General features: G+C 38.1%; 1 protein-coding gene across 1 annotated transcript; it reads right to left on the bottom strand.

Moving 5' to 3' along the window:
* Window positions 1–530: 530 nt before the first annotated feature.
* MAEL (maelstrom spermatogenic transposon silencer) lies at window positions 531–17,785 on the bottom strand. The gene is made up of 12 exons (XM_070943720.1): window positions 17,654–17,785; window positions 16,351–16,431; window positions 13,831–13,921; window positions 13,032–13,187; window positions 12,559–12,600; window positions 11,800–11,927; window positions 10,854–10,908; window positions 10,623–10,764; window positions 7,491–7,553; window positions 6,272–6,404; window positions 4,907–4,985; window positions 531–622 (listed from the first exon to the last, which is right to left on the bottom strand). The coding sequence occupies exons 1-12, from the start codon at window positions 17,783–17,785 to the stop codon at window positions 531–533; spliced, it is 1,194 nt and encodes a 397-aa protein (XP_070799821.1).
* Between the last annotated feature and the right edge of the window lie 6,369 nt (window positions 17,786–24,154).

The following is a 24,154-nucleotide window of genomic DNA, read 5'->3' as shown; positions in this document are numbered from 1 at the left end:
ATAGCATTTTTATAGCATTTTCAGAATAGCAGAATAATTTCTACTCTGATTTTGCAATTATCTAATTCCTGGGTACAAGAGTTTTGTAATCGACTGCACAAAACTTAAGCAACAGCCATTTGGTATTAATTTGTGAAAAATTAGCCCTATTGCTAAAGATTTCTTATGCTATATAAAAAGCAAAATTAACTTCAATGGGAAAGCAAAAAAGGTGGGTAAGCTTTGTTTTCTGAATAATGTACTATAGGCCTTAGCAATCAAAGCATTGCTTGAAAAATTAGTCACTGATTTCACTAGTCAGTCTACTCTAATTTTCATTAAACATTCCTAATCAGAGAAATATTCATCACAGCCTGCCTTACAGCAACTAAAACATGTTACTTTAAGAACAAAATTTTCCCAAATGATTTTTTTCATAAAAATATAACATAAATTTCATAAAAATTATATAGCAGATAAATGTAACATTAATTATCTAATGATAATTATAATCACATACACAGAAGCATTGAATGCTTCTAAGTGTTGGACTACTTGAAGGTGCTTTCCAAAAACTGTGCGATTCCTCTTCCACTTCTAGGGATGGGTGTATGCATCGTTTTCACTCCTGAAGGAATTACACCTTTAAAAAATGCACTGCTGTCAATATATAAACTACATTGCTTTACACCAGGGGTCAAACTCACATTGTCATGGCAGCTAAACTGGGTGTGGGTGTGGCCAGCATGTGACCCATCCGGTCCGTGGGCCAGGAGTTTGACAGCCCTACTTTACACAGAATTACAAAGAACTTATATTTATACAAATTTAACACACATACATACTCATCCATCACAATTGAAAATAAGTAAGCATAGGAAATAAAAAGAACCTCTATTCCACAAAACTTTAGCAGATAAGGAATGGAATATTTTTTTTCAAAATGGGCAGATAAGAAAGATACACTAAAATTGTTCAGTTCTTGTGATGATATAGACACAACTATTACGTTTTCTTGGAAATGGCTTACCACTGGCTTCTTCCAGAATGAGTTGCGATTTTCTCACTTAGCTATCTGACTTGTGTCCTATAGTCCAATAGTTTCCTATAGTCCAAATACTAACCAAACCTGACCCAATTAATTTCCTAGCAGAGACAAAACTGGCTAAATGCTATCTTGAAGCTAAAGCTAATATAACCACATTGGGTAACTGAACTTCAAACAGTTATATTTAGAATTATTCGGAATTATTGTAATATTTTTATTTGTTCAAGAAATAGCAAGTTTAGCTGAGGTGCCAGTAAATACAATTGGTCAACAATACAATATACTTATTTGTGATTGAGTACAGCTAGTCTGCGTTCCCAACCATGGGAACGGAGGGGAGAAGGTAGTTTCTCAGATTTCTCTGAAAATGCAGCTATTATGGTAATGCCAAAGAATGAAGCAGGAAGCAGTTTACTTTATTTAACACCTTTTGCCAGAACAGTACCATCAACTGCTTACATTTTCTTCCAAAGAAAAAGACTAGAAATGCACAACCTATACCTCCCTCAAAGCCTTCCAAATGTCTGACCTTCTAAAAATTTACAACCATACTACATGATTTAAATAATGTTAATTAAATAATTATGTTAAATAATTATCAGGAATTAGCTATAATTTAATTTAGTTATTTTTCAAACTTTTAGCAACTAGAATAATTTTATTATTTGTATGAACCCTGCCCAATTTAAGCTTTAGTAGATAAAGCTTATTAAATCCTGACATACTTAAGAATACAGGTGAAACTCAAAAAATTAGAATATCGTGCAAAAGTTCATTTATTTCAGTAATGCAACTTAAAAGGTATGAGATAGTCTCATTACATGCAAAGCGAGATAGTTCAAGCCTTGATTTGTTATAATTTTGATGATTATGGCTTACAGCCGTTCCAGTCGGGCTTCAGGCCTGGATACAGCACGGAAACGGCATTGGTCGCATTGGTAGATGATCTCTGGAGGGCCTGGGACAGGGGTTGCTCCTCTATCCTGGTCCTATTAGACCTCTCAGCAGCTTTTGATACCATCGACCATGGTATCATGCTGCACCGGTTGGAAGAGTTAGGGGTGGGGGGCACCGTGTTGCGGTGGTTCTCCTCCTTTCTCTCTGATCGGTCGCAGTCTGTGTTGACAGGGGGGCAGAGGTCGACCCCGAGGCCCCTTGTATGTGGGGTGCCACAAGGGTTGGTCCTCTCGCCCCTTCTGTTCAACATTTATGTGAAGCCGCTGGGTGAGATCATCCGTGGTTTTGGGGTGAAGTATCATCAGTATGCTGATGATACTCAGCTATACATCTCCACCCCGGACCACCCCAATGATGCCCTTAAAGTGATGTCCCAGTGCCTGGAGGCTGTACGGATCTGGATGGGGAGGAACAGACTCAGGCTCAACCCATCCAAGACCGAGTGGCTGTGGTTTCCGACGTCCCGATATAGTCAATTGGTGCCATCACTGACTATTGGGGATGAGTCATTGCCCCCCACGGAGAAGGTTCGCAACTTAGGCGTCCTCTTGGACTCACGGCTGACTTTAGAAGAACACTTGACGGCTGTGGCCGGGAGATCTTTTTATCAGGTTCGCCTGATTTGCCAGTTGCGTCCCTTTCTGGATCGGGACTCCTTAAAAACAGTCACTCATGCCCTCGTCACTTCACGCCTGGACTACTGTAATGCTCTCTACATGGGGCTCCCCTTGAGGAGCACCCGGAGGCTCCAGCTGGTCCAGAATGCGGCCGCGCGGGTAGTTATGGGAGCAGCATGGCGCTCCCATGTGGCTCCCCTCCTGCGCGAGCTGCACTGGCTCCCTGTGGTCTTCCGGGTGCGCTTCAAGGTCTTAGTTACCACCTTTAGAGCGCTCCATGGCTTAGGACCGGGGTACTTACGAGACCGCCTTCTGCCACCAATAGCCTCTCACCGCCCAGTACGCTCCCATAGAGAGGGGCTTCTCAGGGTGCCATCAGCCAAACAATGTCGACTGGCGGCCCCCAGGGGGAGAGCCTTTTCTGTGAGGGCACCCACCATCTGGAACGAGCTCCCCCCAGAGATACAGAAGATTCCGGATCTGCGCACTTTCCGCCGTGCCCTCAAAACATTCCTGTTTCAGCAGGCCGGCCTGGCCTAACTTTCCCTTTATATTGCTTTTTGATTTTATTTTAAACTGGGATGTCTTGAATTATCTAGGACCAGAATGTTTAGTATATTTTAATTGGTTTTTTATTATTAACGTTTGTATTACATGTATTTTTATCGTTCGCTGTTCACCGCCCTGAGTCCCTTAGGAATAGGGCGGTATATAAATTTAATAAATAAATAAATTTAATAATAAATAAATAAATACAGCTCATGAAAACCCCAAATTCACAATCTCAGAAAATTAGAATATTACATGGAATCAATAAAACAAGGACTGTACATAGAACAATATTGGATCTCTGAAAAGTATAAGCATGCATATGTACTCAATATTTGGTTTGGGCCTCTTTTGCATCAATTACTGCCTCAATGCGGCGTGGCATGGATGCTATCAGCCTGTGGCACCGCTGAGGTGTTATGGAAGACCAAGATGCTTCAATAGCGGCCTTCAGCTTTGCTGCATTGTTCGGTCTCATGTCTCTCATCTTTCTCTTGGCAATGCCCCATAGATTCTCTATGGGGTTCAGGTCAGGCGAGTTTGCTGGCCAATCAAGCACAGTAATCCCATGGTCATTGAACCAGGTTTTGGTACTTTTGGCAGTGTGAGCAGGTGTCAAGTCCTGCTGGAAAATGAAGTCAACATCCCATAAAGCTCATCTGCGGAAGGAAGCATGAAGTGCTCCAAAATCTCCTGGTAGACGGCTGCGTTGACCCTGACTTAATGAAGCACAGGGGACCAACACCAGCAGATGACATGGCTCCCCAAATCAACACAGACTGTGGAAACTTCACACTGGACTTCAAGAATCTTGCAGTGTGTGGCTCTCCATTCTTCCTCCAGACTCTGGGTCCTTGGTTTCCAAATGAGATGCAAAAGTTGCTCTCATCAGAAAAGAGGACTTTGGACCACTGAGCAACAGATCATTTCTTTTTTTCTTTAGCCCAGATAAGACGCTTTTGACATTGTTTGTTGTTCAGGAGCGGCTTGACAAGAGGAATACGACATTTGAAGCCCATGTCCAGGATCCGTCTGTGTGTGGTGGCTCTTGATGCACTGACTCCAGCCTCAGTCCATTCCTTGTGAAAGTTCCCAACACTTTTGAATGGCCTTTTCCTGACAATCCTCTCCAGGCTGCGGTCATCCCTGCTACTTGTGCACCGTTTTCTTCCACATTTTTTCCTTCCACATAACTTTCTATTAATGTGCTTTGATACAGCACTTTGGGAACATCCAACTTCTTTTGCAATTACCTTTTGAGGCTTTCCTTCCTTATGGAGGAGGTCAATGATGGTTGTCTGCACAACTGTCAGGTCAGCAGTCTTTGCCATGATTGTGATTCCTACTGAACCAGACTGAGAGACAATTTAAAGGCTCAGGAACCCTTTGCAGGTGTCATGGCTTAATTAGCTGATTAGAGTGGGACACTTTGAGCCTAGAATATTGAACCTTTTCACAATATTCTAATTTTCTGAGATTGTGAATTTGGGGTTTTCATGAGCTGTAAGCCATAATCATACAAATTATGACAAATCAAGGCTTGAACCTTCTCACTTTGCATGTAATGAGTCTATCTATTAGTTTCACCTTTTAAGTTGCATTACTGAAATAAATGAACTTTTGCACAATATTCTAATTTTTCGAGTTTCACCTGTATACTTCAATTAGGATACATTTTATTAGATTTCAATCAGTTTTTTTTAAGGAGTAGTATGTTATCCTCACATCTGAAGATGCAAAATAAATCTCTACTTACCACTACAAGGTGTGGCATCATGATCCTTATTAAGTGATCTGAAATAACTATCATTTCCAGTGCTTTCGACTTTCCCTTTCTGCAATTCAAACACAAGATCACCAATATATATGCATGCTATAAAGAGACTGAAATTTCCAAGCTTTCCCTTTCCTACCTCATTCACTAGGTCTTCAAGGTATTTTTGCAAAGAAAGGCGAAGTGGATTTAATAGTTAAGGAACTTCAGTATGCCAACAACCAAAACCATTAACCTACTTTCGAACTGATATCTTGAAATGCATATTTTCCAAAACAACTTATTGTACTATTAGTAGTAAAACATCTTGAAATAATTATTAAAAGTAGAAACATAAATAACATATCTTCAAATACTAAAACTCAACAGAGTCTACAAAAAATATAATACCAAAGTTCATGAAACTTTGAACTTTCAATATTGTGAAACAATATTCACTTTTCCATAGACCATTTTTCCAAAGTTGAAAGGTTCAACAAAACATTTTTTATGGTGAACTTCAGTCAAGTGGCAATACTGTTAATGAGTGATGGCTTCTGCCTTCCTATTTTCCCATGAATCCTATTTTTACCCAGTGGTTTACTGAGAATGGAGTGATGACACAGAATTTACCCAAAATAAAAGTCGCCTGGAGTTCCCTGGGTGTTTTTCTGAGGTTTTCTGTGATTTACTCGACAATTTTAAGCAGCACTCATAAAGTTATATCACAGGATGACATTTCAAAATAGTATATTAACACTATAGTTAACATTATAGTTAACAGTATATTATCTGCAACCAAGCACAGAGAAGACTAAGAACTCAACACTTTAATCCAGAGTTATATATAATCTGTAGATTATCTCTACAGAGTTGTAAATCATATGCTTCTGAAATCTTCTCGTTAACAACTTCACTGTAACTAGGCAAAGGAAATATGAGATTCATAAAGGACATAGCTGTCCCAAATTAGTCCTGATTGTTTAATGAAGTGTTCACAACAATTGGCCATAGATTGTTTTAAACGAATTGCTTGAACAGGGGGGGATACTGGATCATTTTATGAAATGAATGAAAGAACCAAACTTTGATATTATTTGTTAATTAAGACTCGCTTTATATATTAGCAGGACCCCATATGAAGCGCTGATAACTTCCAATGGAAGTTCTTCATGGAAAACATGAAGAAATTGAGAAATTTCAAAGGGGGAAAATACTTGGCTGAAGACTTTACAGTATGACTTTAAAGCATAACCTCAACAATCACACTCATTTTCATTATGTCTCTCTCACACACTCACACCACACATTCCAATAAAATAAGCAGTATAACAGAAGAAAGAAAAACAGTTAAATTAGAAAATTGACCTGGAAGCGTCCAGCATCCAGCACTATCATCTTAGGGTTTGTTATGCTCTTGCAGTTCTTCTCAGTTAGTGGTAAATGAGATGCAGTTAATTGGATTTCATACATATTTGCTAGAGAATTGCTGATGCAGTATCTAAATTGAATAGCAAAAGCACATATTGAGACAAACTGTGTCACTGTCATGGCTGAAGAGAAATCCACATGTAATTAATATAAATAATATGACCTGTACCAAGATGGCATCTAACCGGAAATAAATCCAAGTAATTTTGTCTGACATGGTCTGCAAACTCCTACACGTAGCCCTGTAGCTGCACCCCAGAGTTCAACTCTAAGAAATCTTATCTAGAATAACATTTGGCTAAATAGATAGAGATTCAAGTGCTCAATTTATCTGAAGGATACTCAGATAATACTTTTTATAGCAATGAGAAATAAATTTCATAATATACACTTACACACATTACACTTATATATATAAATTCACGAAGTGTTTAACTAAAAAGAAAGAAAGCAATCAGGATGCCACAAATTATAGATATATCCTCTTACTTAACATTTAACATTACTGATAATAGAAGCCTAGCAGTTGACTAGCACTTTACATTTGGAAATTTAAGATTAAAAACCTTGGGTAGAATTTAGCAACAAAGTTTTGTTCACACAACGTTTTTGAATCCTCTCTTCCTTCTTGTGCTCCCACATCCTCTCAAAATCTGCTCTAGGGATTTGAAAGCATCGAGAAGTCAAATTCCATCATTAGGAATGATTCCCTGAATCATAGCATTGATTTTATTTAGATTAACTTAAAATATATTCTTTCTATAATATCACCAACAATATAAAAATAGCAGAACCTTAAGATAATTGCTGATTGTCATAAAAGTCCACAAATTATTTGCAAAATAACCGCAGACACCACACAGCTAACATGCTATTCCAGAAGTAATTTTTTTTCTTCTTCTTCCATTCAATTGTGTCTGATTGTTAGAGACTGCTTGGATAAGTTCCTACAGTTTTCTTGGCAAGATTTTTCAGATATGGTTTGCCATTGCCTTCTTCCAAGGGCTGAAAGAATGTGATTGGGCCAAGGTGTGTAAGGTAGAACTAGAACACACAATCGCTCAGTTTCTAGCTTGTTTCCTTAACTAGTATACTGAACACCTTTTTATTTTTAACCAAAGTGCAAAAGCTTTATAGAAAGTAAATGTATACTTACGCAATTTTCTTGCATGTAGCAAGAGCACAGAATACAATATCATTTTTTTCATGCCACTGACACCTAAACAAATGCCATATTTTCATAATGAATCCAGAATTTCAAATACACATCAATAAAACAGAATTTGAAATGTTAAAAAATTAATATTGTCGAGCTAATGCATGGGTATCAACACCTTTTCAGTACAGGGTAGTCTTGCAATTTTCTATTTACATAGTTCAAGATTTTTAAACATTTTCAAAAGCATCTCAAAGTCTAGGTCTTTAAAATTCCAGAGTGCTAAAATCAAATCTACTTTCGTTAATCCCAATATTTTGTGCATCAAAACATGAAACTTGCTAAAAAAGTAAATTTAAAATATACATGTATACATATTTTACACATACACTATCTAATATATCTAAGTATTGCAGTTCTGTTGAAAAAATAACTAAAGCAACTCTCACTGTAATTATTAGTTGTTCACTCTATGTATAACATTCTATGTATAATTTGGAACTGTTTAGCGGATTAAAACATACTCGTTTTGACTGTTTTGTTAAATCCCTTAAACCACTCCTTTCCAAACTTTTTTTTTCATTATCCAAAATCACTTATCAGAAAGTCCTATCATACTTCAAAAACTGATAGTAAGTACTTTCTCTGAGCATTGTCATAACTTTGAACAGTTGTTAAATGAATGGTTGTTAATTTGAGGATAACCTGAATCATTAAAAACAATATTACTGAATGATCTTTACATTATTTTAACAAATCACCATTGATAATTTCATTGATTTTCATCTTAATAGGAATACTTTGGGAGAATTTTCTAATATATTTTAGTCCATGTTGCAATCTTTACGTCAAGTTAAATATGCCTGTTATGATGGGTAATAAGTTGTTGCTATCTAAAGAAAAACTATTTTTACCCAATTTGAGGTAATTTCCCCAGATTTCGGAAGCACTGCCTTAAACAGAGACAGTGCTTTTGCCCAGAGAAATTTAGGTCCTGTACTTCACTACTAGACTTTTTTACCCAATTCCAGTCATGAATACAGGTAATTCTTGGGTTACAACTTCTGTCGGTAAGTGAAGCAGTTAAGTAAAACATCACATGAGAGGGCTACTTACTAACAGCAGTCCTGGATATAGTTGTTAGGCAAGGATCTCACACTTTTCCCTGCCCTGCATGGACTGCTTCTCCATTTCAACTTTTCCACCAACTTATCTCCTTCCCCGTATCTGCCATTTTTTAGTCTTTAAAGCACGGTGGGCGCAGTGATTAGAATGCAGTACTGCAGGCTACTTCTGCTGACTGCCTGCCAGTTCAAATTTCACCAGGCTCAAGGTTGACTCAGCCTTCCATCCCGCCAGGGTGGGTAAAATGAGGACTCAAATTTTGGGGACAATATGCTGACTCTGTAAACCGCTTAGAGAGGGCTGTAAAGCACTATAAAGCAGTATATAAGTCTAAGTGCTATTCCTATTAAACATCTGATTAAATCATAGAATACAAAAATATAAGATGATAGGCACTGTATTCTGCCACCTATCTGCTGCTGCTCTTCCCCATTGCCCCAAGTAACCTTGGTCTACTTTGCCTCCACTGGACTCTGCCAACTTTCATACAGTGGCCACTGGATTCAATTCTCCCACACCCTGTCACCTTGGTTTTAGGGCTCCTGGTAGGCCTGCCAGGTATCAGCAATCTTATCTGGTCACTATCCTAGGGGCTCTACATGCTCTGCACAAAGTTCTATTGCTGCCCTGCACAAAAGAGGAAGCTATCTAGAGAGCAGCTCTCTGGATCCTACTGCACACCAGGACAGGACTACAAGTTCTCCATGCCACTGCTGGCCTGGATGATTCTTCATCCTAGTAGCAAAGAGGGGGTATTTTTGCAAGGAACTAAGACTGATGAAACAGAGTAAGTCCACTAGGACCTGGCAGTTAGGCAGTCACTGCAACGCATGACTGATAGAGGCCCCATGCAGAAGATCTTGAGGCTGGTTGGTGTTGATGAGTCCAGCAGAGGAGAGACAAAGCAAAGACAACAACAAAGGTCAGCTGGGGACAGAGGGGATGGCAGCAGAGAGGCAACAGCAGAAGTGGCTTCTTCATCTCAGTTGTGCTATATAGGGCAGCCAAAGAAACAGAGATATGGGGGGGGGGGAATAGGTGGGGGGGTGGAACTGAAGTGGGCAGGGAAGGAGGAAATGAATGTGGGGTAGTGCAGTAGTCATAAATGCATGCTGGTCGCCAAGCAATTATCACATCAGTGTAGTATCTTTGGAAATCTTAACTATCAAGTATTAAATTCAATTACTTGAAGTAAGATTTTTTTCCCTCTCTGGTCATAGGAATTATGTATCCCTTCATAATTTTAAAAGTACTATATTCCCCTGCTAATGGTTTTGTATATTCTGAGACAGGGGTGAAATGCTCTCGGTTCGGACCAGATCGCCTGATCCAGTAGCGATAGTGGCGGGTGGTTCGGAGAACTGGTAGCAAAAATCCCTGCCCCCCCCATGCCCAGCTGAGCCGCACAATCATCAGAGGCTTTTTTTTTTTTTACTTTTAAAAGCATTTTTTCTACAACCTCTTCGGCCAAAAAAAGCCTCTGATGATCGCGCGGCTCAGCTGGGATCGTCAAAGGCTTTTAAAAGAAAAAACCCCTTTTTTTCTTTTAAATGCCTCTGACGATCCAAGCTGACTTGTCTGATCGGCAGAGGTTTTTTAAAAAAGCCTCTGCCAGTCAGGCAACTCAGCTGGAATCGTCAGAGCCTTTTGAAAGCATTTTTTTTTACAACCTCTTCGCCAAATTCGTTGTAAAAAAATGGTTTTAAAAGAAAAAAGAAAAGCCACGCCCACACAGTCACATTTACCCCACCACTACCAAGCCACGCCCACAGAACCAGTAGTAACAAATTCTAGATTTCACCACTGTTCTGAGTGTTTCAGGATACAAACTGAAGTAATTATTTCTATGAACATTATGCAGTAAGATAAAGAACCATCCAAACTAAATTAAAGTGTAATTTGAAAAAAAATGTTATTTATAGTAGATAAAACATTGCTAAACAGAGATGTACAAGTTTATAGCTTTTTCGGAATGTAGAAAAAAAAGGGAGAAGATTAAAAACATACCTAGTATTTCCTGAGTAATCCCACATGGAAGCATCCAGTATGTTACACACCCAAGTTTTAGAAGGTTCTTTTTGAAGTTTTTTATAATACAGCTCCACAACAAGATCCTCCACATTTAAAAGCTGTAGATGATTGATGCTGCCTATTAGGAAAATAAATTTCAACATCAAGAATATTACAAAATATTTGTTAACAATATTTTCTCTATTATAAAGGTAGCAGATTTCTTACCTGTTTCTTTAGCCATATATTTTAGACACCAGTTAACTCTGAAGTGATCATCAGACTACAAAAATAAAAATTTGGAATTAAATATTTTTTTATTCAGTACATAGATACTGACGAGAAACAGAAGTACATGCTTTCTCTTAAATCTATTATGGCTCTAATTTACTTAATTAGATCACCTTCACAATAACATTAATTAAAATGTCATTTGATGCATTCTTTACATATGGATCAACAGCCACAAAATCTCCAAACAGCAATACAAATAATTATGTACAATATAGAAATAGTAATGTATAAACTACTAATGGATTGCACAAACTAACTGTTCAAAATCATGGAATAAGTTATTAGAATGATTGGCTTCTTATGCCTTTGTCAACTAATTTTTAACAGGATTTAATTATTTTTGCCTGTTTGAAAATTTTATAATTTTAACTTAACATTTCAATTTTATATAGTGTTTTATATTTTGATTCTTTACTGTACACTGTCCAGAGTCCTTCTTTGAGGAAGATGGACAGTGCAGAAATGTAAAATATAAAGACAGATAAGATGGATAGATACCGGTACATGAACTTAAATGGAAACTATTTTGATACCTACGTGAGTCTTTTAATAATAGTGGATCAAATATTGGAGATGTAGTGGTCAAAATTTGACCTTAGTTTACATGAGGTTAGCAAGGCTTAGAATAGTTTAATAATGGTAGAAACATTAGACACCTATCTACTCTTAAATGTTTGAGGAACAAGATAGCCAAGAATTTTTTTTAACGAGCCTAATCTGAAGGCTCAGATTAGATGAATAACTGATCAAATGCCTTTTAATTAATAAATGTAAGCAAAAGGTTTTATCCCTGTGGCTGAATTCCTCTATGTGGAAACATATTTGGATGGATATTCTTATTCAATTACTTCTTAGAAATTTGAATGTCAAGTTAATGTACCTTACAATGTACAGATGGCCAGTTGCCCCTTTGTGGTTTGATGAACTCATATAGGTCATGCAACACAACTGAGTAACTTGCAGTTGCAATATCAAAACCAGATATGGGAATTTTATGGGTAGCATCACCTAAGGGAACATTTGAAATATTTTAAGATACAAGTATCATTCGTACATATTCTAATCTTAACTATACTTATAGATTGCAAGACCTATATATCAGTTCTATGATGAAAGCTCAAATATATTAATTTGATTTTTATTAAAATCATTTAGATTCAATAAGAACAAAACTAATCTCATAAACAAGTAAAAATGTTTATCATAAATGTAGAATAAAATGTCCTGATATAAGGCATATTTTTGAAATAAGGATTTTCTAAAAGTTGAACTCTGCTATATTATTGATTTAAAGTACTATCCATAAACACTGTTTGCTTTATCATTCAGGGGAAAATTCTAGCTTGAATTTTACTGAAAAATGTAATATGCAATGTTCAATCAATTCTGAAAATCAGATGATACAAGTGGCACAATAAGTGCTAAAAAAAACTAAATGAAAGTTTTAAAAAAGATATATAATTGTGAAATTGCTAAAGTTTCTTAACAAAAGCATGCTACACAGAATAAGTTATATAGGTAAAATCAAATGTTTCAGAAAATTTGATATAATACCCAACTGTGATGAGGAAAAAAATGAGTAAAAATTTACTCAAATTTATTGAGTAAATCTTTGTTTCAGCTTTTGTGCAATATTCACCTGCAGCCTGGCAATGAAACCGAAATCCCCGTGGTACTTCTCCTGCAGAATGCCAAAAATCAAACAAAATACATTCATTGACTTTGTGTAATGCAAAATTGTTACCTGAATACCTATAATTTACTGTCCTTCTTTCAGTGTCATTGTTAACTTCTTGTGGTAGCTGAATGAGAACTACCTAATTTCTCTTGAAAGACATCAGACAGATTTAAGAGATAATAAATAAATTAAGATCATAGAAAATTTGCACTGCCAAAATACTTTTTTCTTGACAACCTAATGTTTATTAGATCATGATTGATTCATCACTAATAATACTGTCAAACCTATTTGGCCATTTTTTTTTTTTTTTAGTATGTAGGAATTATTAAATCAGATTGCTTGACCAAACTGAAACCTACTTATTTTAGAATGCCCCTTCTACTTTCAGACAAATTGGAACAAATTCAGTCTCCGCTTTTTCCAACACTCACCAGGATTTATAAAATGATGAAATTCTGCAATTATGCCATCCTTAAGTGAATATTTGATACACCCAATTTCACAAGGGAGGAAACGCTTATTGCAGTGAGGGGGCAACATTCCATGACTGAAGATATTCAGAAAGTAGAAGGAAGTTTCGAGCACATCTGAAAAAATTATTTGAATCAAATTAGCAATATATTTTATTATGTGATTAATATTTAATACTAATATATGTATAGTTGCTTCTAGATGATATGGTTGGCACATTAATAAATAAAATAAATTTTAACATAAAACATTTCAGTATATTTAAAAGCTTTTAAAATACTTGATATAGGATTTTAGCTTTCCCTTTAGAAAACTGAATATTGTCTGCATTTCATTGACTAAAATCCTGGTTTATTGCCCTAGCTATTCAAGTTACATTTCGTATTGTTTCTCAATCTCTGCCCTTCTATTAAAATTCTTAAAACATTTAAATGTTAAAACAAAACAATGTAAAACCACAAATAATATGAAATGATTTATAATTAAAAATAGTTCATGGATTTAATCTGTCATGTAAATAAGGATTAAACAGTTACCAATCAATGTAAACAAAAACACAAAGTTAAAATTACTTATTTCAATACTAATTACGATTTGTTCAAACTCATTTAATAGCAATTATCCCATCAGCTCAATAGTTTTACTTGACCTATCCTATAATCAAGCCTCTTTTATTCTAAGCATGCTACTACATTTCTTGAACACTAAAGCCTTACTTTAACTGGTCAAGAGATGGATTATCTTTAAACTATACTTTACCTTGTTCATACTTAAATGGGCTTGTAAGGTTTGTAACAGGAATCATATCCTGACTTTGAGTAGGAAACGGTACTGGGACTTCTCTACGTGGCTAAAAAAAAATTCATTCATATTTACCAAATCAAGAAAAAACATATATAGAATGTTCCCTTCTAGGCACAGTGCTGTTTGATTTGACAATATACAGAGAAACATATTTATTTATTTATTTATTGATTGATTGATTGATTGCGATTTATATGCCGCCTTTCTCCCTATGGACTCAAGGCGGCTTACAAAATGACAACTTCAATACAAATCACAATACAATACAAAATTAAAATCAATAACCCAGTTAAAAAACGATTTAAAATTATACCAGTGTACCCCCAAACGGATCAGTTTAATTGGCGGAAGAGCCACGTCTTCAGCTTGCAGCGGAAGGAAAGAAGGTCGGGGGCTGTCCTGAGCTCAGTGGGCAATCCATTCCAGAGGGTCAGGGCTCCCACAGAGAACGCCCTCCCCCTGGGGGTCGTCAGCTGACAGTTTGGCCAACAGCACCCTGAGGAGGCCGACTCTGTGAGAGTGCACAGGACGATGGGAGAACGGCTGGAGATGGTCCTGCAAGTACCCCGGGCCTAAGCCATGAAGGGCTTTATAGGTGAGCACCAGCACCTTGAAACGTATCCGGAGTGCCACCGGTAGCCAGTGCAGCTCACGCAGGACTGACTGAGCTTATGCCATGATACACACTACACAGAACTATAAGAAAACCCTCAACTTCCAAACATTTAAGTGATGGTTCAAACTTATGTTAGCAATAAATGAAGGGATATAGGACCTCTGCCTGAAGTTTACAGCTGCTCAAACGCCGTCACAGTCACTGTCACGCCATCACTTAGAACAAAATCTAAGTGTTTGGCAACTGATCCATCCTTACGACAGACTGCAGACTATCTTCCTCCATCCTGCCTTGGGCCTGTTTTCTACACTGGTGGGTCTCACACCTTTCTTCCCACCATGGCTTGGCACTTAATTTTTTCTCTAGAATTCCTTCAGGAAGCAGCTGATCCATTGTGTGGTCTTCCTACATGGAGGCTGTTTGATGCCATCCCAGAAGACAGCGCCATTTTGGAGAATTCAGGAGATAAACTTCAGAATAAGGAGGTGACTGCTCTATTCCTTGGCCTCCCTATATAGTACCGAGGCCATGGGGCAGAGCTAAGAAACTGGCACCATTTCAGAGTGGCCATAATTCATTGCAGCTAGACCCAACAAGGTGGGAAGGCCTGTGTGGACTCAATGGGGTGGGAAAGCAGGCCCAAGGTAAGCAGAGCATGAGTGCATTAGGATGGGTGAGGCCCTAGGAGGCAATATATGATCCAGAGAAGTACAACAATGGGATACTGGACTAGGCCTCTGCCACTAGAGGCACCACATGCTCCTCTTAGCAGCCCACGTTCGCTTAATTACAAGGAGAGCAGGAACTGGGATCATTAAGTGAGATGACTACAGGATCACCTGATTTAACAACCATAATGACTTTTGATTGTTAACAGCCAGGCTCTGTTATGGTTATAAATCAAGAACTATGGGTATATGTAATTGTCATTCATGGGAATGAATAGTGTATATGTACATGGGTGTGTGTGTGTATACACACACACACACACACACACATATAGACAGAGAATATATATGTGAATGCAGATAATAGTAGCATTATTTAATTTATTATGTGTAGATAATAATACCTTCATAACGCAACACAGCTGATACTCATTAAGAAAGCTGGACAGCTCACTAAAATGAATTAAGTTTCTAGAAACATTGCTTTAAGCTACATATCCTATGCTATCAGAATAGTAGCCATGCCATTTTCCTTTCCTCGGTTGAGCAAAAAAGTCTTTAGGAATGGGAGGACAGTAAAATCTCTAATTTTAGATTTTTTCTTCTATTCTTGTAAATCTGAATATCCTTGCAAGGCCTAGAAGTAATTATAGCGCACATTTACTGTACTAGAAACCTTGCTATGTAACTTTCCTTCTATTTTTAATAGCATAGCAAGGGAAAATGCAATGTATAAACATGACATTAAGGCTCTAATAATGTGAAAGATGGAAAGAAGAAAATTACAAGCAGCAAGGTGGATGGGCTCCATTACAGTGGTAATAGGTGCATTATTAGAGAGACTTGAAAAAACGGTTATGGATAGATTATCATAGAGAAAATTTATGTGGTTATCAGGCATTTAAAAACAATTTTGATAGCACATAATCATAGACTGCTAAATAACCAATCTCCGTAGCTATCTTCATATTTTTATAAGATTTAATCTACTATTTGAGATAAATCTAGACCAATCTGGTTGCCATTACAAACATGGGGAAAAATGTAGAATCCATCCAACTAAAACTTTTACTCAGTACCTTTCTCTACATACCTACAGGTAATTTTTATTACTTATTCCCCAATTTAAACTCAATTGTGCTTGAAAATAATTGTATTTACAGGCTTAAAATATTTCATTCTTCTATTTACCTTTTCTGCTACTTCTGACTTAGTAGTTTTCCACTGACGAGCCATTTCTGCATACTTTTCTTTTTGCTCTTCATTAAGTAGCTTAGGAGTAAAAACAATTACATAAATCCTTGCATTATTTTCTCAATGTTTTTTTGCCAAATCATCCACTTTCTTAATCCAACAGGTTGTTTTTTGGCAGTACTCATTAGGGAAAGTCAAACATGCTAACATTCAGTGTAGTCAAATGTTAGAGTAGGTTTAGTAACTTCAATATGGTGCTCTTTCTCAAGTGTTATGTAATAGATCAATGCATCTTATTCTGAATAAATACTGTCAGTGGAAGGCTGAAACATCATTCCAACTGTAGTTATTTTAAGAGTAATGTATCTTGTTTTTAGAACCAAAACTGAGTAGGAAACAGTTTTTGTACAGTAGTTAGTGCTGCCTAGAAATACAAAACCAGAGTTTTTATCTTTCCTTAGGCATGAAAGCTGTTGGATGATTTTGGGCCAGTCACATCCTCTCAATGCCTGCCAGGATAGCTCCTTTGGGGAAAACAGGAAGAGGGCAGAGTATTAGGTTTGTTGACTACCTTGAGGTTTTATAAAATAATGAGGGCAGGTTAAAAATCTAATAAAATAAAATTCTACTTTATAATAGTGTAATTGCTATTGCTAACATTAAAATTCTAGCAATGCAGAAATATTTGGGAAGCAAATCTTGCTCAAATTGCAAAACAATTTTGCCAGTTCCATCAGCATGGCTGAATGCCAGGAAATTAGTGCTTGGAAACGTCTCCACAGATCAGTTCTGTTGTGTAAAGAGTTTTAAGCACTGGGTCCGAATTTTGCAGCTTTCTTCAGCAAGGCTTGGAAAGCAGCAAAGAACATAACATGTCTTAAATTCAGGAAGAAACCATTTTTAGCGAACGAGCACGAAGCTCATTCGCCGTTTCAAAAAGACTTTGTAACTATGGCTACGAGATCTCAGCTGCAAAAAAAATCTAAAGAAAACCGTCATCAACTACCGGCCTGATTTTTGCCGTCCAGATCCGACGGCTTTATTCTGTTTTAATCCTGCAACCTCTATTTGCCTCACTTTAAAGCGTCTTCCAGCGTTATCCAAAAAAAAAAAATCATAGTGGCCACATAAAGGTTTCCTAGTAGTATACTAGGAAGGGTCGGACTACGTTATAAGACGCTATACATAACAAGTAAGGAAATATCAGGTCAGGTCCTTGCAAGTTGAGGGGTGGCCATTCCCAGGACTTTTCTCTTCAGGTCCCAAGACCGAAAGAGATGGCGCGGCCACGCTCCCTCACCGCCCAGGCATCGGAGCAATACGGGATGGCATTGGCGACGCTGGTCACAGCCAGACCCTGCTGCTTCAGTTCCGGCAGCTTCTCCAGCACGAAGAAATAATAGGCGTTGCGCGAGCCTCTACAGCTCGCCATTTCGCACCACGCCTGCGGGGAAATCGGCGGGTAAAGAAGGGGCGGGTTTGCTTTTTTAAAGGAAGTATGGGCCAATCCTGTGCCACCTTTCTTGTGTTCTGAGGCCAGCACGTGGCTGACGACAAATAAAAAACGGGGCCGAAAGAGTTCATTGGTCGCCTTGAACTACGGGAACTGATTTTACTCTCTTTCAATTCAGGGTCTTTCAAATTCGCCCTGGTCATCATTTAAGGTTTCCGTATCTGGGTTGCAAATATATATAAAGAATTTTTGGTATGCGAAGTATTGTAGCTCTTAACAACTTCCCCACCATCCTCTCAGACCTGAAGAAGCGTCTTCAAAGAAAAACAAGAAAATCCAGTTGTCTCTTGGAAAAGAGAAGGGGAAAAAAGCACCGTTGGGATAACCGTGACCTGGATGACTGAGAATCTCCATAGACACAGCAGAATACAGTTTTGAGTTCTGGCCCAATACCTAAGATGTTTGGGGCGGGGGGTGGGGGGAGAATGGTTATTCATTTGGTTATTCAAAAATGGGTGACAAAGCAACCATGGTGAAACAAATATTCTTAGGAGGGATAGATTGCTCAGTACTTTGAATTAAAAACAAAAAAAGAGTACCTTTAATGCGAACAAAAAGAAAAGAACTGAGGTATCCAGTCCCTTCAAATATTTGTTTTTCTATCCTGGTATTTATGTTCTTTTCGGATAGCTCTTTTCCTACCCTCTTTTGTTAGAGCAAACAACATAATGTTATCTTTGGACAGTAAAGTTCCACTCCCACTCCCATTAATACTGTGCAGCCTTTGGTGGAAGAAGACTACAGGTAGTCCTCAATTTACAACCATAATTCAGCCCAAAATTTATGTTGCTAAGTGAGAAAGTGAATTTTGCCCCATTTTATGATTTTTCTTGCCACTGTTGTTAAGTGAATAATTTCAGTTGTTAAATTAGTAACACAGTTGTTAAGTGAATATGGTTTCCGCATTGACTTTGCCTGTCCGAAGGTTGCAAAAGGGGATTACATGACCCTGGGACACTGCAATTGTCATAAATGTGAGTCAGTTGTCAAGCTTCCGAATGTAAATCACGTGACCATGGGAATGCTGCAATGGTCATAAGTGTGAAAAATGGTCATAAGTCATTTTTTTCAATGCTGTTGTAACTTTGAAAATGGTCATTAAGTGAACTGTTGTAAGTGGAGGACTACCTGTATAAAGTTAAAACTGGTAACACAGATCTGCTCTAACAGAAGGATAGAAACCAAAATCTCAAAACATGCAGTTTCTTATTTTGATTTACTTATTTATTCATTTATATCCCACTTTTACCATTTTTATAAACTCAAGGCAGCAAACATGCCTAATAACATCTTCCATCCTATTTTCTCCACAACAACCTTGTGAGGTGGTTGGACTGAGAGTGACCCAGCCGGCTTTTATGCCTAAAATTCAGTGACTTGGTTTCTAGTCTGGTGTTTTAACAGGTAGACCAAACTGGTCTTTTAAATTTTTTTATATTTTTTTATTAATTATTTATTGCTACTCTGGGCATCGGGCCCTGCCAGTTTGAAGTGCTATTCATTTATCTTTGAGTCAGTAAGAAACTACTTGGAATTTAAGCCTGCTTCAAATCACTGCAGTCACTCAATTCACTTCTTGGATGGAGATTGAAGCACTGGGTTTATTTATATAATTATTGAGAGTGTGAATTAAATCCAAGCAAGTGTCTTGGAGTAAATGGTGACAAATATTTTTTACTATCTTGAAGCATCTTCTGAATAGTATTGAAATAAGCGAACCAATCCAATCTGTTAAAATCTGATCTAACCTCAATACAGCTAAGTGTATCTTAAGTGTCTTCTGCTATTTTTGTTTTGAAGTAGATCACTTAATAGCACATACAGCTGAAACTGCAAGATCTTTCCTGCCGCCTTGAAAGAGGCGGTGGTGAGGCCCCTCCTCAAGAAGCCTTCCCTGGACCCGGCTGAATTAGCTAACTATCGTCCAGTCTCCAACCTTCGTTTTGTGGCGAAGGTTGTTGAGAGCGTGGTGGCACGACAACTTTCCCGACACCTGGATGAAGCTATCTATCTAGACCCGTACCAGTCGGGCTTCAGGCGGGGGTACAGCACAGAAACGGCATTGGTCGCGTTGGTGGATGATCTCTGGAGGGCTCGGGACAGGGGTTGCTCCTCTGTCCTAGTCCTATTAGATCTCTCAGCGGCTTTTGACACCATCGACCATGGTATCATGCTGCAGCGGTTGAGGGGGTTAGGAATAGGGGGCACCGTTTTGCGGTGGTTCTCCTCCTTCCTCTCCGACCGCTCGCAGTTTGTGTTGGCAGGGGGACAGAGGTCGACCTCGAGGCGTCTCACATGGGGGGTGCCGCAAGGGTCAGTCCTCTCGCCCCTCCTGTTCAATATTTATGTGAAGCCGCTGGGTGAGATCATCCGTGGTTTTGGGGTGAAGTGCCATCTGTACGCTGATGATACTCAGCTGTACATCTCCACCCCAGACCACCCCAACGATGCCCTTGATGTGATGTCTCGCTGCCTGGAGGCCGTGCGGGTCTGGATGGGGAAGAACTTGCTCAGACTCAACCCCTCCAAGACCGAGTGGCTATGGCTTCCGGCGCCCCGATATAGTCAGCAGGTGCCATCGCTGACTATTGGGGGTGAATCTCTGCCCCCCACAGAGAGGGCTCGCAATCTAGGTGTCCTTCTGGATGCACGGCTGTCTTTAGAAGAGCATATGACGGCCGTGGCCAGGGGGGCCTTTTATCAGGTTCGCCTGATTCACCAGTTGCAGCCCTTTCTGGATCGGGACGCCCTACGCACGGTCACTCATGCCCTTGTTACTTCCCGGTTGGACTATTGTAATGCTCTCTACATGGGGCTCCCCTTGAAGAGCACTCGGAGGCTCCAACTGGTCCAGAATGCTGCCGCGCGGGTGGTTATGGGCACAACTCGTTGTGCCCATGTGACACCCCTCCTGCGCGAGCTGCACTGGCTCCCAGTGGTCTTCCGGGTGCGATTCAAGGTGTTAGTTACCACCTTTAAAGCACTCCATGGCATAGGACCTGGATACCTCCGAGACCGTCTCCTGCCACCAATAGCCTCCCACCGACCAGTCCGTTCCCACAGGGAGGGTCTCCTCAGGGTGCCGTCAACCAAGTTATGTCGACTGTCGGCGCCCAGGGGGAGGGCCTTCTCTGTGGGAGCCCCATCCCTGTGGAACGAACTGCCCCCGGAAATTCGTAAGATCTCCGACCTCCGGGCGTTTCGCTGCGCACTGAAGACCCTATTATTCCGCCAGGCCGGACTAACAACACAATAGCTTTTAAATTGGGATATTTAAATTTATTGGGGTTTTAAATCTGAGCCACTTTATTTAATTATTTTAAATTTTATATTGTTGTTTTGTTTGTGTTTTTAAACAGGCTGTACACCGCCCTGAGTCCTTCGGGAGAAGGGCGGTATAGAAATAAAATTATTATTATTATTATTATTATTATTATTATTATTATTATTATTATTATTATTATTATTATTATTATTATCTACTTATTTTTGGAGAGAAGTTCCATACCAATCTTGAGTTTATAGATTCACTGTCAGTAGGACAAAGAGCTGCCATTAACCTGCAATGGTAGCAACACTAAAAACTAACTTAGACTAGTGTTCCCTCCTACCCTCCAACCTCTATCTCATTTAAAAAGGAAATCATATTTCTCAATACTATTTTACTCAAAGAAAATATTTTTATGAGAAGTTTTAGAGTTTTTGTGATTTTCCTCTGCTACTAAGTTATATGTATCTAGGAGAAAATTGTGGGTGATGCTCTGGCACCTGTTCTGCTATACCACATCATGCAAATCAAAAAAATTGCTTTTGGAATGCCAGCTAATGTAATCTATAAGTATGCAAAGCTGTTGTATGGAATAAAAGAGCAGAGGAGATCGGGAATGAGTCATATACTAATTTTTTGGCCAACAAAATGTGCTTGACTGGTTGGAAGCTTTTATTGTATAGTTAAACAAAGAGACTTAACTATTGTGTAGTTAATAATCTTGAGGAAATAATAGCTGGAAAAGAATACCCATACTTTTTGTTTTTGACAGATTAAATTGCTTTCCTAAAGTCAAGAACCTACACTTGCCTTGTTGCTTTTGCTCTGCTAGTCATTATAAGCAGTTTCTACTCTGTGACCTTAGGATAACTTAAGTACCTTCTTTGAAATGCTCAACAATTCATTACTTTCAAATGATTCATTTGAATAGCTTAATTTCAAGTGATTTATTATTTTTTGTTTTGTCCTCAAATAAGAATAGGTTACATTGATGGCATGCAAAACTTGGTTAAAGTGTGTTATAGAAAGTGAATTCGAGGCATTGGTTAACCACAGAGGTTTCTGGTAGATTGTGGCAAAAGTACTTTCCTCCATTTCTTCAAGGCTTTTTGTAGTTTTTGGAAATCTAGTTTTTGGACATCATTACAGGTTTTATATCACAACACATTTATGTGCTTATATGCAAATAGCATTAGATAGGGACACTGCACAGCTTGGGAAAGACAAGTCTTTTCCCATACTATCTATGGTGCTTCAACTTCTTTCATGACTTGTTAAATTTTAATTTTCTTTTATTAAATAGGAACCTAGACTAAGGCAACTGGAATATCAACCAAAATATCTGCAAACCAACAAGTCAGGACTGGCATCATTTTATAGTGTTGTCCAGCACCAAATATATGCTAAATATCTTTTCCATGTTTAGTATCATATTTGGATGAATATTCTGACTAAATACACTCATGCAGTGTTTCCATCTGTGTGATAATTGGTTATTAAGTACAATTTATACTTAATTATGCCCTTGTATGTATAACTGCTTTTTCTCAGATCAATTTCCTATTATTCTTGGCTGGCAGGAAATTTGAAAAGCCATCAAGTTAGAAAAGGTATTATATTGTAATCTCCAAGGCCAGGGACTCTGTTGCTGTTACTGATCAAATGTCATGTATAAGAATTACAGCATATAGATATTAAAGTCGATATCAGGTGACAGTTTACAATAGGATCTAATAACGAACTCTTCTACAACATTTGACAGAGCTTTTTGCATTGTAAATGTAGATAGCATCATGACCTTCAAAGCTGGAAACGAAATATGGACCTTGGGGAGTCATGCATTGTCTGACACTCTTCTAAATAGTTTTTTGCTGTTTCCTTTATTGTACATTGCCTGATAGTAAGCTGTCCTTAGAAGACCAGCTTGGCAACAGCTTTAAAATATGTGAATGATGAGCATGTACACATTACATCCATGTTTCTGATTGTTGTTAAAATGAAAGACTGCAAAACACACATTCACTGAATTTAGCCAGAAACAATATAATATGAGCTTATGTGCTTCAACTGCAATTTATTTATGGTTTAAATACATTTGTATAAAATCAACTCAGGCCAATTTATTGTAAATGTGAGGAGAAAGATTCAACATAGAGTGCAAGCACAAAGAAATGGTTACAGTGCATGAAGAAATTCACTCATTGAATACTATGAAGTCAATGCATGCACTATTCATGGGTACTCTCTGTGACATGCCAGCCTTTAGTGAATGCAATGAAGTAATTTAGCAACATATATTTGTTGAGGACTGCCTGATACTCACAGAGCTATAGAAATAACTGTTTCTATGGAAATTGCTGCAAGGTAAAAGCAGTGCTGAAAAAAATATGTAGATAGACATAAAAGAACAATTAATTTCTAAATGTAAAATTTCTGTAACATAATTAAGGATCTGAATACTTCAGTATTTCTTAAACACAAGCCAGATTATGTATAGTTAATTGTGGGACAAACATTTTGTACCACTTTGATCCTGAAATGTGCATATTTAAAGATAAAATGTTGGTTATAGATATACCTTATATTTTGTCTGGTACTGCTCTACATTACTGAGTATCTCTTAATCTCCTATTTTATTCCTGTAGAAGCATTGGAGAGATTGCAATACAATATACAGCTTTTATAGAAATGTGATTATTTGGATTGAGCCTTGGAAGTGCACTGATTAGAAAGCAGTATTGCATGAAAAGTCTGCCCACAATCTGGAGTTCAGTCCTGATGGGGTCAAGGTTGACTCAGCCGCCCATCTTTCCGATCTTTCCATCAGTAAAATAAGGATCCAGATTGTTGGGGGCAATATGCTGACATTGTACATCACCCGGAGAGTGCTGTAAAGCACTATGGAATGGTGTATAAGTCTGAGTGCTATTGCTATTGATTTACTAATAGAAGAAAACTGCTTTAGAAATATTTACAGTTATGTTCAGAGAAAATCCATCTTCCTATATTGAATCGTTGTC

Source organism: Pituophis catenifer, unplaced genomic scaffold, assembly GCF_029215685.1.
Source record: "Pituophis catenifer annectens isolate HBS135680 unplaced genomic scaffold, rPitCat1.0.hap2 SCAF_4, whole genome shotgun sequence".
NCBI classification, from domain to species: Eukaryota; Metazoa; Chordata; class Lepidosauria; order Squamata; family Colubridae; genus Pituophis; species Pituophis catenifer.
The sequence above is the reverse complement of the archived record's forward strand: the minus strand, read 5'-3'. Positions and strand labels throughout refer to the sequence as shown.